This window comes from Balaenoptera musculus, chromosome 18 (assembly GCF_009873245.2).
Source record: "Balaenoptera musculus isolate JJ_BM4_2016_0621 chromosome 18, mBalMus1.pri.v3, whole genome shotgun sequence".
In the NCBI taxonomy this organism is placed as follows: Eukaryota; Metazoa; Chordata; class Mammalia; order Artiodactyla; family Balaenopteridae; genus Balaenoptera; species Balaenoptera musculus.
The window spans coordinates 9,788,747-9,803,828 of NC_045802.1; the positions used below are offsets into that span (position 1 = coordinate 9,788,747).

Below are 15,082 nucleotides of genomic sequence, written 5' to 3' on the forward strand. Positions count from 1 at the left end.
GTTGAGTAACTCCATCAAAGAGTGTGATCAAACTACTGAAAGTAACTGAAGGAGAGATCTCTGGGGGATGCCTTCAGGTTATACCCATTTTAAGAATAACTTGAATGAGTCAGAAGAATTCATGTTTTTTAGATGTGAAGATGGCACAGATTATTCACTAAGTGATCTTGGGCAAGGTACCCACTTGGAGACTCAATTTTCTCAGCTGTAAAATGGAAACAATAACAATACACATTTAGCATGGTTTGTCAACAGGATCAAATGAGATTATATGTGAAAATGCCAGATAAATCTTAAAGTGCAAGATAAAACTAATTATTGTTGTTAGAGCATAGTGATATTGAGATGCATGAAGATCTTAACAGAATTGAAGGATGGCCTGTTAATAAGATGAAATTTCATGAAGTAAAATATAAAGACCCTAACTTCACACATCTATTATAGGATGTGCAAGATGAAACGGACTTCGTTCCTATTAATAGCCTTGAGAGTTGTAGCAGATTTCAGCTTAATATGAGTTAACCATGTAATGTGGCTACCAAACTATGATCACCCACCTTAGGATACCTGACCAGAAGCATGAATCTCAATATTTGGAAGGTTGCAGCCCCACTGTATTCTGCCTGGTCACATATATCAGGAACAATGAGCCACATTTTCAGGGGCACGTGGAAAGGGATTTATTTCTAGAGAAGAGTAATCGGGATGGCCAATGATCTAGACACCACAACCTTCTATGAAGGATGATTGAAAGAACTAATGGTTTGGTTTTGAAAGAAGGAACTCAAGAGCCGTGCTACTCGAAGTGTGGTTAAGGGGCTGACAGTCCTCAAACTTACCAGTCTTCAGTGAGATAAGTTCAGACATTGAGAGTAAGCATTAAAACCATTTGTCACCATTTGGCAAGGCTGTGCTATACGAGTTCATGATCAGTGGACTTGTCTTACTGAACAGGGCTGAGACCAGCTTGGGAGTCGGGTGCAGTAGGTTATAACGTGTGATGTTTCAAGATTAGTTTATCTACCATAACCCAAAGTGTATAATGTACAGGATCCATTGTTTTACAGAAAGATAATTGCAGAAGTTGGCTAGTAGTGAAAGATTGAAGATGAATTTTGGAAATACAGCATCACTTACTTCATTTTGAATGAAAGGTAAAAAAGAATAGCCAAAACTTTAAAGAATTACTTTGACTTCTTCTTTGATTCCACTCAACATATTCTGTGAGATGGGTTTCTTTATGAAGACTAGTATTAAAACAAAGAAACAGGGACTTCCCTGGTGGTGCAGTGGTTAAGAATCCACCTGCCAATGCAGGGGACACGGGTTCAAGCCCTGGTCCGGGGATCCCACATGCCGCAGAGCAACTAAGCCTGCGTGCCACAGCTACTGAGCCTGCGAGCCACAAATACTGAGCTTGCATGCCTAGAACCCGTGCACTGCAACAAGAGAAGCTACGGCAATGAGAAGCCAGCACACTGCAACGAAGAGTAGCCCCCGCTCTCTGCAACTAGAGAAAGCCTGAGTGCAGCAAAGAAGACCCACACAGCCAAAAAACAAAACAAAACAAAAAACAAAGAAACATTTTAGATATGCATTTTTCCCTGTGAGTAGTGTTGCTGTCAATCCAACCTAAATTAGATAACAAGCAAAAAACTCACTGTCAGGAATACTCATAGTCACAGTGTTTGACTGAAAAGTGCGTACAGACTTTTAACATGGGTAATTTCAAAGTAAACTTTTTGTTTAGTTCTGACAGCTGAACAACAAAAAAAGTCATAAGTGCAATCATGATTCTTCATATTAATAGCCTAAGTATACTTTTAATAAAAATATGAACAATTTTTGTAATTCTTTTCTATTTCCTGTTATATTTGTTCCAATTATATTTATTGGAATGCAATTTTGTATCTGTAGAGTCTAATAAAACATTTAGGCTTGTATTTTCTATAACCTTTTATCATTTCATATTTCTAATAATTCCTTTGTAGTGAATTTTACAAACGTTATCTTGGTCAGTGGCAGACTGGAAATTAAAAAAAGAAAAATCAGTCACCATAGACAGTTTATGAAACTTTGTTCTACATTGAGCAGAGGTCAGAAAACTTTCTGTAAAGGGTCAGATAGTAAATATTTTAGATTTACAGGCCATCCAGTCTGTTACAACTACTCAACTCTGCCTTTGCAGCCAAAAGAATGGGTGTGGCTTTGTTCCAATACAACTTTCTTTACAAAAGCAGGAGCACTAGTTTGCTGACCCCGGATCTAGAGATAGGGGAAATCCATATTCTGTGCTTCTCCAGAGAAATCAGCTGGAATCAGATGGACAGAATCAGCTTTTAGCTTATTATATGGAAGACTTCTAGTAATTAGGAAAAACCAAACTGCCTTGCAATATAATGAACTCATCACGTCTAGATGCTTACAAACAGAGCCTGAGTGAATTGTGATAGATGCTCTAAAAGTATATCCTCTACTGGATGGGAGACTGGAAACGATGAGCGAAGATCTAACTCAAAGATCCTATGGTTCTAGGACATTCACATGCAACAGTCTTCAATTCAAGACTATACTCTCCAGCCAAGTGAATGATGGAATGAAATGTAACTTCTTTCATGTGACGCTGCTATTCGGAGCTGCCAGGTGGTGTCTTATTTGGTGGGAGGTTTGAGGTTGTGAAAGGCAGGGGGGCGGGTGGGGAGGACTGGGAGGCAGAGGTCAGGCTCCCTGACAACACCCGCAGCTTCTTTGAAATGCCCACGGCATCCAGGCCGGGAGGTGCTGGCTGCAACGTGGCAATTAGTCATTGTTTCTGTGTGGCTTTCCACCTTTGGTCAGGATTTCAGAGAGCTTTGTTAAAACTATAGCTTTAACCAGAAACTTCTTTTGAAGCTGCTCTTTCTCGCCTGGGAAATCTCAGGTAAGAGCCCTGTGTTTGTACACGTCCCTCTCTTTCCTCATTTAACAGAGATCCTTATGGGAGTTCAGTCTCTGACTTTAGCTTTGTACTCAAAGCTAAACAGTATCACGTAAACACTAACGTAATTAGGGGATTTCAATGTCGTCATAAAGCAAGTGTGAATTCTGTAGGTAATAATGAAGAAGAAACATTTTTCTGAGAAAGAGTAGCTTTGCATGTGCCTTGGGGTTTTTAATTTAGATGAAACGCCAGTGTTTGGCTTTTTCTAAAAAATGAGAACATTCTTAGCTGAAATTATATATGCTCCAGAGACAAATGCCAACCAGACACTGCAAAAGGAAGGATTTTGTATTTTTTAAACCAAATTTGACCATCTCTATCAACTGGAAACAGGAGCCCATGCAAGTCCACAGCTGTTAGAGGCGGCTAATCCATAGATATACAGAAATTTAGACGTTTATCTTCCATTAAAGTTGACTGGAGCTGAGTGGCTGAGGCCTCCAGTTCAGAAGCAGGGACCTGCCACTTGCAGCGCTGCAGGGGGAGGAGCCTGAGGCCCGAGGCGGGCAACTGCCGACGTCCCCAGGCTCTCAGAAATGCCGGGTTTTAGTGAGTCTTTCAGTGAGGTGCCTGGCCAAGATTGAGGACACTCTTCTCCACCTGACTCTCACAGGGAAGGTAATCTCGATCTTTAGAGGACTGCTTCTCTCTTCTGCAAAGTGGTAAGGCACTATCTTTTCTCTCCTGCAAAGTGGTAAGGTGCGATTTCATTTCTCCTGGTGCTTTACAAGCGAGTGGCATTTGATGTACAGGAAAAGTGCATGCCTAACTAAGTATGAATGAGGCTTCACCATCTTTATCTATTTGTGGATTCTTTTTTTTTTTTCTGCCTTGGGTCAACCCACCAAACTCTTCAGAATTAAACAAAATTAAATGAGAACCAAGTTCAAAGCAGAGCAATGAGATTCATGACTCATTCACTATGAGAGATCCAGAGATAAATTTCCATGAAGACATTAAATAAATCATGGACTTGAGTGCAAGACAGCAAGAAATATCCTTCTTCTAAAACAACAATAAAAATACATAATTGTATGTATCGCTGAGGAAACCCTTCCAGGTCTCAGGCCAAGGGTCAGAAGCTCATGCCAATACATTTCTGAATATCTCTGAAACACCAGGAGGGGCAGTTTGTGGCCAGAATAGCTGGGTTCAGATCCTGCCTCTGCTGTTTCTTCGTGGCTCTGGGTAAGTTACTCATCTTCCCTGCCCTTCAATCTCCGCATCTGTGACATGGGGTTAGTGATGAGGAATAGTGCCTGGCACAGAGCGGGCACTGTGGGAGCTTGTTAACCACACCACAGAGCACTGGGCAAGCACACACGGCCCTTCTGAGGCCCAGTGGTCCTGAAGGGAGAAGAATGACTGTGGCCCTGGACGGCTAAGCCATTTGGGGATGACATTCTGCAGAATTAAACATGTCTGGGCCTCTGCAGATTAGAGATGAACATTATATTTCTATTTCTTGGATTGATTAAAATGGGGACATACACAGAGGAAATGCTACTGTCTTTTTTTTTTTTTTTTCTTCCAAACAAACTAATTGCAAAGTTGGTTGAAGCTCCCTGTGGTGCTTGGTTCTCAAGTTTCACTTTCTATTTTTGATCATTTGGCCTAGTTCTAGCCTGTATTTATTTTTGGTATTTTTTTGCAGTAAAATAAAGGACTAGCCTATGACTCGGGCAAGGGACAGATCATGGGAACACGTGCCACCACCAGGGTCTCCTGCATAGTTGCATAGACCACAGTCCCAGATGCTGGTCATGATTGAGATTCACAAGTGGGTGGAGATCACCCACTGGATTTATTTATTTCAAAATTCAGGCCATGAGTCCCCAATTTACAATGTGTAAAGCAATATTTTATTCAAGTGCATGCATCTGCGGGGCCTACAGCTAAGTAGGGGCTGTAAGGGTGTGTGCCACTATATCCAACATAAGGAATAAATTAAGAATGTCAAAATACTGAAGTGACCAATTTACAGAGGAGCTTTTGTGAAGGTAACAGAGCCTAGCAAATGTTATTCAAGCCTATCTCACATGTGGGTTTTGAAATGCTGGCAATAAGGGAAGAATCCAATCACATGACTTGGTTGAAAACAAATTCTGTCGTTAGTTTTTGGCATTTGCTTTTGTGATACACAGCAGCTAAGGATCTGCACCGGCAGTGTACAGACCAGCCACACAGGCGTGGCTATGCTCGGTTTAATAAGAACCATGTGTTACGACCAAATAGTGTGTATGCTTCTCAAGGGGTCTATTCAGCCAGATAGCTGTTGGGATGTTTATTCCCACATTTAAACTTTTTCTTTGACCTGGACAAATTGCTCATGTTTTAATATATTCTCTGGATATTGTTTTTCACCATTTTACCTCCTTAGCTTAAATCTTTGGCTCCTAGCTCAAACCCTAAATTGTTTTGAAGGTGAGGTCAACCAAAATTCATTTGCGCTTTTTTTGGGTGCTATTTTAGAGCAGAATTCAGGTTAAAGTTATTTTTAAAGATTAGGTTACTCAGGAGTGACTTAAAATCTATGGGCTGTAATGACTTTTCTGTGTAGACCAGAATAAAGAACACTTTCTTTTGACTCAAAGATGTTTTCTCTGCTTCTTCAAAATATACTAAGGCTTGACTTGTTACATACTGAAGATGTGAAATGAAAAAAGTAGTTAACGATTTCAATTCTGAGTTTCCTAAAAGGATCAATTCAGTGAGAAAGAGAGGTCTTTCAGCGCAGTGGTTAGGGGCCTCGGTTTTGGAGTTAGACACACCTGAAATTGAAACCCTGCTCCTCCACTGGTTGAAAGATCATGGGCAAGGGACTTAACCTGTTCAGGTTTTATTTTCCTTCTCTAGAAAACAGAGAATCCCTATCGCAATGGATTAAATGCCATAACCTAGCTCGTGGAAAACAGTTAAGTGCTCAATAAAGTACAGCTTTGTTTCAGAACCGAAATCTCCAGTCTTATTCCTACAGAGGAAAGAGCACGTGCAAAGTCCTAGAAGAGGGAGGGAGCATAGTGGCTCGTAAAACTGAAGGACATTCCCTGTGACCAGAGAAAAGTGCAAGGGGCGAGAATGGAAAGATGGGGCAGGTTCTGAATCTTGCTGTTACACTCTCACCCGACCCCTCAACCATGATGAAACAAACCTGCCTGACAATGAATGCATCTTGACTGCACTTGAAAATAAAATGCCACAGGAAAGAATGAGGCAGAAGACACTTGGCCCCATAGATTCTTTTCTGCATCCTCTTAATCTACAAATCACTGTGGAGAATTTGGGTCTAATATGGAGTGGATATTTACAACTAAAACTTCTGAAAGATTATCGTAAACAGTTAAGGCATTTTACATTTTTATGCAAACCCTCTGATAAAACTAAATCAAAATGAAACAGTGAAACAAACAGACGTCAGCCTAGATATATAATAGACTTACTTATAATGTTTATGATATAATGGGATATTTGGAGAACAAACAGATGGTCGGGCATTTCAGAATTTTGCTTCGGTTCACGTTGTTTTTCATTTGTGAATGCAAGCTTCTCCTATTGGTATAGCCATGGTCTCAGTAAGGTGTAGTAAGGTTACCTACCTTTTTCCTTTGGAAGTTCACATCAAGTTTCATTGAGGCACACTTGTTCAAGGTATTTAGTCGTCTAAAAAGAAAGAAAAATGTGATGATTGCTACCACTAATGAACCTAAATCTTCTTTCCAGTTTGATAATTCTCATTGATTGCCAGTGAAGTTGAAAGTGCAGAAACAACCAATCATGTCCGAAGAAAGGACTCTACCCAGAGAAGATACACAGTAAAAGAGTTCCCATTTGCTCTCCAGCCTCCAGACCTGAGAGGACCTTCCATGAAGCCTGCCAATCCCTGCCCCTTCCCTTTCCTGGCTTCTCTTTCCACTGTTCTTGGAAGCCGTGAACACTTAGTTTTAGCCATACTTTCACCAGTCCCTCAATTCGTCTGCCACCTTGACCTTCCATCCAGTCTATCCTACTAATCCCCAAATTTGGATCAACTCAGCCACCTGTCTTCTCTTCTGCTCTTGGGTAATAGTGCTGAATTACACATGCCATGGACTGAACTGTGTCCTCCTCAAACTCATACACTGAAGCCCTAAACCCCAATGTGATTGTATTTGGAGTAAGAAGTAATAAAGGTTAAATGAAGTCATAAGGTGGAGCCCTGCTCCAACAAGATTAACGTCTGTAAAGGAAGAGACACCAGAGCGCTCCCTCCCTCGCTCTCAATCGCCACGGGAGGACATGGCGAGAAGGTGGCTGTCTGCAAGCCAGGAGAAAAGTCCTTACCAGGAACCAAACCCTGTTGGCGCCTTGATCTTGGACTTTCCAGCCTCCAGAACTGTGAGAAAATAAACCTCTGTTGTTTAAGACACCCAGCCTGTGGTATTTTCTTATGGCAGCCCGTGCTGACTAATATATACATTTTGAAATTCTCCCTCAGCTGGGCTCCTCAAATTGCTACCCAGCATTTATTTCATTTTTTGTCTCTGGTCAGCATCCATTCTCAGATAATGAAAACTATCTGAATCCCTCAACAGATGACTTAGCCACGATTGCCAGTGAGAAAATACAGCTTAAGTCACTAATTCTTCTAACAATTCTTTCCTTCATCATATAAAAGAGATGCTCCTATTCTTTTTCAAAGCTAACACTTTATCATGTGTCTGACTTCAACATCCACCACTTCATCTGAGACTTTGACACCTCATTTATTCCCTCTCACCTCAGCAGACTCTTAACTGTTTTTTCTTTTTTTTTTGTCTAAGCTCATCCCTGTCATGAACAAATTGACTAACCAATTAGTTAGCAACCTAAATAACCATAATCAAGCAAACTACCAATTTTCCTTCAATCTTATCTTTCCATCAAGCAACTCTACTCACCATCCTGACATCCCCTTCCTTATATTATTCAGTTTGCTGAGAACATCCTTAATTTTCATTCACTCTTCAACCCACTGCAATCTAATCTCATGAAATTCTCTTTGCAAATGCCTTTATTATTTTGTTTTATTTGATTTTTTTTTTTTTAATCATAGCATATGGTTTAAGGAGTCAAACATTACCCCTCATGTCCTTTTCCATTTACCAGTCTTTGGAGGCAACTAAAGTGTTTCTTTTGGTGTTTACTTCCAGCAACATGTATATGCTGTTACTTCTTGATTTTTCAGTTTAAGTCATTATCTATTGACTTTGTTCTATGAAAGATAAAGTTTTTTTTACTACGCATTCCCCCCTCATCCTCCTACATGCACATTTGCACCCTTTGCCTCTTATATAGTTGTCATAATTTTGTAATTTTTTGATAAATCAATATTTAGTGTTTATTTTCTTATGACCATGTAAATGCTATTCACATGTATATCATGCTCTGATTACTTTTCCTTTCCTTCTAAACTTTTCATTATCCCAGGAGTTAATAAGCATCTTATTTGCTTCCTCAGTTTTCTGTGTACTTATCCTTAAATTCAAACTCAAACACTTCCCTAATTATCTAAATCTCTAAATGTGTTAAAATATATCAGTCTATCTAATTTCCTTGGAGATGTCTTTCTCAGAGCCTTCTGACCTGTTCTAGTTGGGGTTTGCTATTTTTTTTTTTTTTTCTTTTTAAATCATGGGCTGATTAGATTTCTCAGAACTCAGATTCTTTGTGAGTGTGTTTTCCAATGCTCTGGAGCTGAGTTACAAAAGAGGCCTGGGGATCTCAATATTTGGAATATAGGTAGACTGTCAATGGAGCCCCCATTTTCAATAGAGTATTCCATTTTCAGCGGTGTCTGATGTCCCTCAGTCCAACCTCTCCAGAGAGTAAACTTCTAGTCTTGTGCTGATGGTTAGGGAGAGAAGTCAGCAAGATTTAGCTTGCGGAGTGGCTCAACGGCTCTACCTACTTTAAAATAGAATTTCAGGACTTCTCTGGTGGTTCAGTGGGTAAGACTCTGCGCTCCCAAAGCAGGGGGCCTGGGTTCGATCCCTGGTCAGGGAGCTAGATCCCGCATGCATGCCACAACTAAGAGTCCGCATGTCTCAACTAAGAATCGCACACCACAACTAAGAAGTCTGCATGCTGCAACTAAGAGCCCTCATGCCACAACTAAGAGTTGGCACGCCACAACGAAAGATCCTGCATGCCACAATGAAGATCCTGAGAGCCGCAACTAAGACCCGGTGCAGCCAAAAATAAATAAATAATAAATAAATAAATATTTTAAAAAATAAAATAGAATTTCAAACAACCCTCTTTTTTTTTTAATAAATTTTAAAAAATTTATTTTATTTTTATTTTTGGCTATGTTGGGTCTTCGTTGCTGCATGCGTGCTTTTTCTAGCTGCGGCGAGTGGGGCCACTCTTCGTTGTGGTGCGCAGGCTTCTCATTGCGGTGGCTTCTCCTGTTGTGGAGCACGGGCTCTAGGCATGCGGGCTTCAGTAGTTGCAGCACCTCGGCTCAGTAGTTGTGTCTCACGGGCTCTAGAGCACAGGCTCAGTAGTTGTGGCGCACGGGCTTAGTTGCTCCGCGGCATGTGGGATCTTCCCGGACCAGGGGTCGAAACTGTGTTCCCTGCGCTGGCAGGCAGATTCTTAATCAGTGCGCCACCAGGGAAGTCCCAACCCTCTTCTTTTTGACTCACCTTCAATCTCACTTCACATTTTTTATTTTTAGGATTTCTGTAGTGAAAACTGAGTTATTTTATGACTTTGTCCACTGACCACTTAGATTTTGTTTCTTGCGCTTGTCAAATCCTCTACCATATATTTTTGTTTTTCTGCTTTGAAAATTTGGTAACTGTGATTTCTCTCTCTCTGTATGGACATTTGCTTTCATAAAGGAATATCTCTTTGTAAATTAGTGGAAATTTAGAAGCAGCAAGTTCAGTTGCAAAACGTCCCATCTTTTTTTTTTTTTTTAACATCTTTATTGGAGTATAATTGCTTTACAATGGTGTGTTAGTTTCTGCTTTATAACGAAGTGAATCAGTTATACATATACATATGTCCCCATATCTCTTCCCTCTTGCATCTCCCTCCCTCCCACCCTCCCTATCCCACCCCTCTAGGTGGTCACAAAGCACCGAGCTGATCTCCCTGTGCTATGCGGCTGCTTCCCACTAGCTATCTATTTTACATTTGGTAGTGTATATATATGTCCATGCCACTGTATCACTTTGTCCCAGCTTACCCTTCCCCCTCCCCGTATCCTCAAGTCCATTCGCTAGTAGGTCTGCATCTTTGTTCCCATCTTGCCCCTAGGTTCTTCTGATCATTTATTTTTTTAGATTCCATATATATGTGTTAGCATACGGTATTTGTTTTTCTCTTTCTGACTTACTTCACTCTGTATGACAGTCTCTAGGTCCATCCACCTCACTACAAATAACTCAGTTTCATTCCTTTTTATGGCTGAGTAATATTCCATTGTATATATGTAAAACCTCCCACCTTTGACTGATGACTTTTTTTTTGTATTCTGGTTATACATAGATCTTAAGTTTTCAGTTCAGTGAGTTTTGGCAATTGTAACTACCCTTGAACAAGATAAAGAACATTTCTTGACGTCAGAAAGTCCTCCTGTGCTCCTTTACTGTCAGTTTTCCCTACCACCACATCCCCTCCCGCCACTCCCAAGGATATCCTCTTTCTCATTTCTATCATTTATAGGTTGGTTTTGCCAATTCTTGGTCATCATATAAATGGAATCATACAGTATGTATTTTGTGTGTGTCTGGCTTTTTCCACTCATCACAATGTTTTTGATATTAATTTGTGTTGTGTATAGCAATAATCATTCCTTTTAATTACTGAGTAGTATTCTATAGTATGAAGATATATAATGGGTTTACCTCATGGACACTGGGCTCTTTCCAGTTTTGACCAATGAGTTTTTAATCACCGAATTCCATAGTCTCTTTCTAGCAAAGACTTATTTGTAGCAATGTGCACTAATTGGCACTCACCTTCCTTGAAACTCTTCTGGTCTTCGGCATTCGAGATGATGAATCCTCTCATCTCTCTAAACACTATCTCCTTCCTGTCACCAAGCAATACTTGCACCTTAACTATTGATATTTTTTAGAATTCAGACTGTGGTTCTTGTTCTTTTTACTCTGCACGAGCATAATGAGATATCTCATCTTAAAATAAACTAGACTCAGATGATGCCCATCCTCTTTCTCTAGCGTGGACATCTCACCTGAGCTCCAGAGCTACATTCCCAACTACTCACTAGTCTCATCCATCTGTGGGGTCCTCCTGGCCCTTCAAACACACCTATTAAAACTGAACTCACTGCATTCTCTCCAAAACCTGTTTTTCTATTTGAAGTCTTGTCTTGATTAAGAGCATCACCACTAAGCCACCCAAACCAGAAAATGGAGTCAACTTGAGACTCTTCTTCTTCAAGGTCTACATTCATTTGAGCATCAAGTCCTATCAATTATACCTCCATGATATCTTTGAAATCTTGCCTCCTTGGTCCTGCTCAGTCCCTTCTCATCTTTTCCTTAGAGTCAGGCAACAGCCTTTTAAATTGGTTTCACTAATGCTTCACACTGAAACCAGTTCTATTTCTCAACTTTTTATCATGTCACTTATTTACTTAAAAAAATTTGATGATTATATTCATTTTCAGCCATCTCCAGTTTACCCACTCGCTAGACAGTCATTAGTGTCAAATATGATAGGCAGTTATGGATTAGAAGCTGACCATCTAGTCTGAAGCTGTCTTCTGCAGGTTCTTGGCCTTTGCTCCTATAACTGACAGCCTGTTTTTTTTGGCCAGTTCCACATGTATTAACATCTCTACCTAAGAGCTAAGAGTGGTATGTTAAGTGCATTATATACAGTTGACCTTTGAACAACATAGGTTTGAATTGTGTGGGTCCACTTACACACACACCTTTTTTTTCCAATAAATATACTGGAAAATATTTTGAGATTTGCAACATTTTGAAAAAACTTGCAGATGAACTCCTTAGCCTGGAAATATCAAAAAAATTGAGAAAAAGGTATGTCATGAATGCATAAAATACATAGATACTAGTCTATCCTTACATAGGCACAAGGTGATATTTAATATAAAATCAGCAATGTATTAGTTATCTTGCTGTTTTATAACTTTGCTTTCAAAAAATCACATTACCATATAATATGCCTCTTTCTCGTAACTGGAGAAATTGCATATCAGTCTATCATCACAAGGAAGTGGTTTTTAAAAAAAGTAACAATGTTTCCAGTACTGGACTATGAATATAGATGCAGTACTTATGCCATAAAAATTTTATAATGATTCATTCATTAGTGTGTAGGCTAAGCTACCGTGAAGCAATCCTGTCAATTAAACTAGGCTACCATAAGGCATTCATATTGCTGCTTCTTTGTTATCAACACATGAATCGTTATACCTCTAAATAAATATGAATTTCTTTTTCACATTATCTTTTCATTTTTGATGTGTTAGTAACATGTATAACGTCTGCAATGTTTTGTATCATATAAGCCAATATTCATGTAGGTACCAACACACGTCTTGTAAGCAGATGACATGAACTTACAGTATCGAAAAATACAGTACAGCACTGTAAATATACTTTCTCCTTTTTATGATTTTCTTAATAACATTTTCTTTTCTCTAGCTTACTCTATTGTAAGAATACAATATATAACACATATACAAAATATGTGTTAATTGACTGTTTATGTTATTGATAAGGCTTCTGATCAACAGCAGGCTATGAGTTAAAATTTTAGGGAACCAAAAGTTAAATGTGAATTTTGACTTAGTGGGGGGTCAGCAACCCTAGCCCTTGCATTGTTCAAGAGTCAACTGTACATTGGTCAAGGCATATATATATATATATATACATATATATATATATATGTATATATATATATATATATCTCCTCAGTTGGAAGTTCTGATATATACCTAAATAAGTTGATGTTTCTCATTGGCAGCTCTGTAATAAGTTTGTTTAGGAAGGATTCTCTGTTATTTATAAAATTTACTTATCTAACAAACTTGTTATTCCATTATGGTTTGGAAACATAAACAAACTATTTTAGTCTACACAAAAGTTTTTTACCTACTGCATATACAAAAGTCATCAAATGGTTCATGCTTTACATACCACATACTTGAATATGCTTTATACTTTCTGACACACATAGGAAGTTTATTTATTATCTTTTAAAGCTAGAGACTCTAACATTTAACTATCTAGATTCAGATCCTTTTATCTCCTCTAAACTCAGATATTTGCTTGTGTCTTAAGAATTGCTCCTCTATTTGGAGAAGATGTTTTCAAAACATATATCTCATAAAAGACTCGTATGCAGAAGACATAGAGAACTCTTAAATTCCGTAAGTCACAAAACCTGATTTAGAAAATGGGCAATATATTTGAACAGACACTTCTAAAAGAAGATATACAAATGGCAAATAAGTAAATGAAAAGATGCTCAACATCATTCGTCATTGGAGAAATACAAATTAAAATCATAATGAGACACCACTACACACACACTAGAATGTCTAAATTAAAAATACTTACAATACTAAATTTTACAAGAATATAGAACCACTGAAACTTCCAAAGGGGTATGGCCTCTTGGGAAAACAGCTCGGCAACTTCTTATAAAATTTAACATATTTTTAGCATCTGACCCAACAATTGCACTCTTAGTTATTTATCCAAGATAAAATAAATCATACATCCATATAAAGACATGTATTTGAATGTTTGTAGCAGCTTTATTCACAAAGTAGGCAAAAAGTGGCAATAATCCAAATGTCCATCAACAGGCAAATGGATAAAAAATTGTTGTATATCCATATAATGAAGTACTCAACAATACAAAGGCACTAACTCCTAATACATACAGCAACATGGATGAACCTCAGAGGCACTATGCAGATTGAAAGAAGCCAAATACAAAGTGGGTACACTATATGATTGCATCTATAAAAAATTTTACCAAAGGTAAAAGTGTAGTGACAGAAAACAGTTCAGTGGTTGCCAGTGTGGCAATGGAAATGCTCCATACCATGACTGTGGTGATAGTTACATAACATAACCATATATATTTGACAAAACTCGTCCAATTGTATTCTTTAAGTTGGTGAATTTTCTTGAACATAAGTTATACTTCAAAAAAGCTGAATAAAAATAATGCAAGTGGGTAACACCAGTGGGAATGGTGGAGTAAAGATCTCCAAAATTCTGCTCTTCCATAAAAACAACAAAAATACTGCCAAAAATTGTCAAAATCAACTTTTTAGGAAAATCTGGAAATTAATAAATGCTTGCAACAATCCAAGTAGTGCCTATGTAAGAAAATTTACTGAATCTATGTAAGAACAGTGAGCTCTGTGGCACTTGAACGTGCCCTTTTTTTCTCAGCTCTGCAGGAGCTCTGAAAAGCCAACAGGCATCACAATCAGAGGAGTTGTGAAAACCAGCAGCCTAGCAGCCACTGGAGAGGGCAGAATGGGTCTGACCTTCCCCAAAGGTCCATTTTTAAAGAATTATCATTATTTGAGCTGTCTGGCAATTCACTGAATGCCCCCATTCACAGGGCTTATCTTTATTTAACCTGACACTGAGCTCATCACTGAGAAAAGCTTTTTCCCAGGGTGTTTGTCAAAAACTATCAGTGGTAATTATTTAACACCATAGCTGCCTGAAGTGGTGATAACAGTTGAACCAAACAAGATGTGGGCCAAAAGGAATGAAAGGAATAGCTGGGGAAATGAGATACCCATAGGGAATAAGAAAAGTTCTGACATATTCTTAGGAATCTAGAAGGCCAAGCACATGTGCAGAACTGTGTGCGTACCTAGGAATGACCTGAGAAGGTCTAATTTCTCTCCTCTGGCTGACCTTGATGATCTGCACAAGCAGGAAATAAAGGCTGAGACAGAGTTACCAAATTCCTGCTGGAGCACTGAAACCATAGCCCAGTATGCACAAACTGTCCCTTGGCAAAGGCCAGCAGACATACTGGTTCAAGACATTTAAGGAAATCTCTGTCCAATCATTTGCAGACCACTAAGCTAACTGAGTGCAGACT

General features: G+C 38.9%; 1 protein-coding gene across 5 annotated transcripts in view; it reads right to left on the bottom strand.

Moving 5' to 3' along the window:
• STARD13 (StAR related lipid transfer domain containing 13) overlaps nt 1–15,082 on the bottom strand; it is a 227,928-nt gene that overhangs the window by 35,117 nt on the left and 177,729 nt on the right. For 3 of the 5 annotated variants that reach the window (XM_036832085.1, XM_036832084.1, XM_036832083.1), the window contains one exon: nt 6,577–6,640. The exons of 1 other annotated variant lie outside the window; for it this stretch is intronic. In XM_036832085.1, coding sequence (XP_036687980.1) covers nt 6,577–6,609 — 33 coding nt within the window. In that variant the 5' untranslated portion in view covers nt 6,610–6,640. Of the gene's footprint in view, nt 1–6,576; nt 6,641–15,082 lie in introns of those variants that run through there. One more of the 5 variants, XM_036832086.1, reaches the window with a different exon arrangement.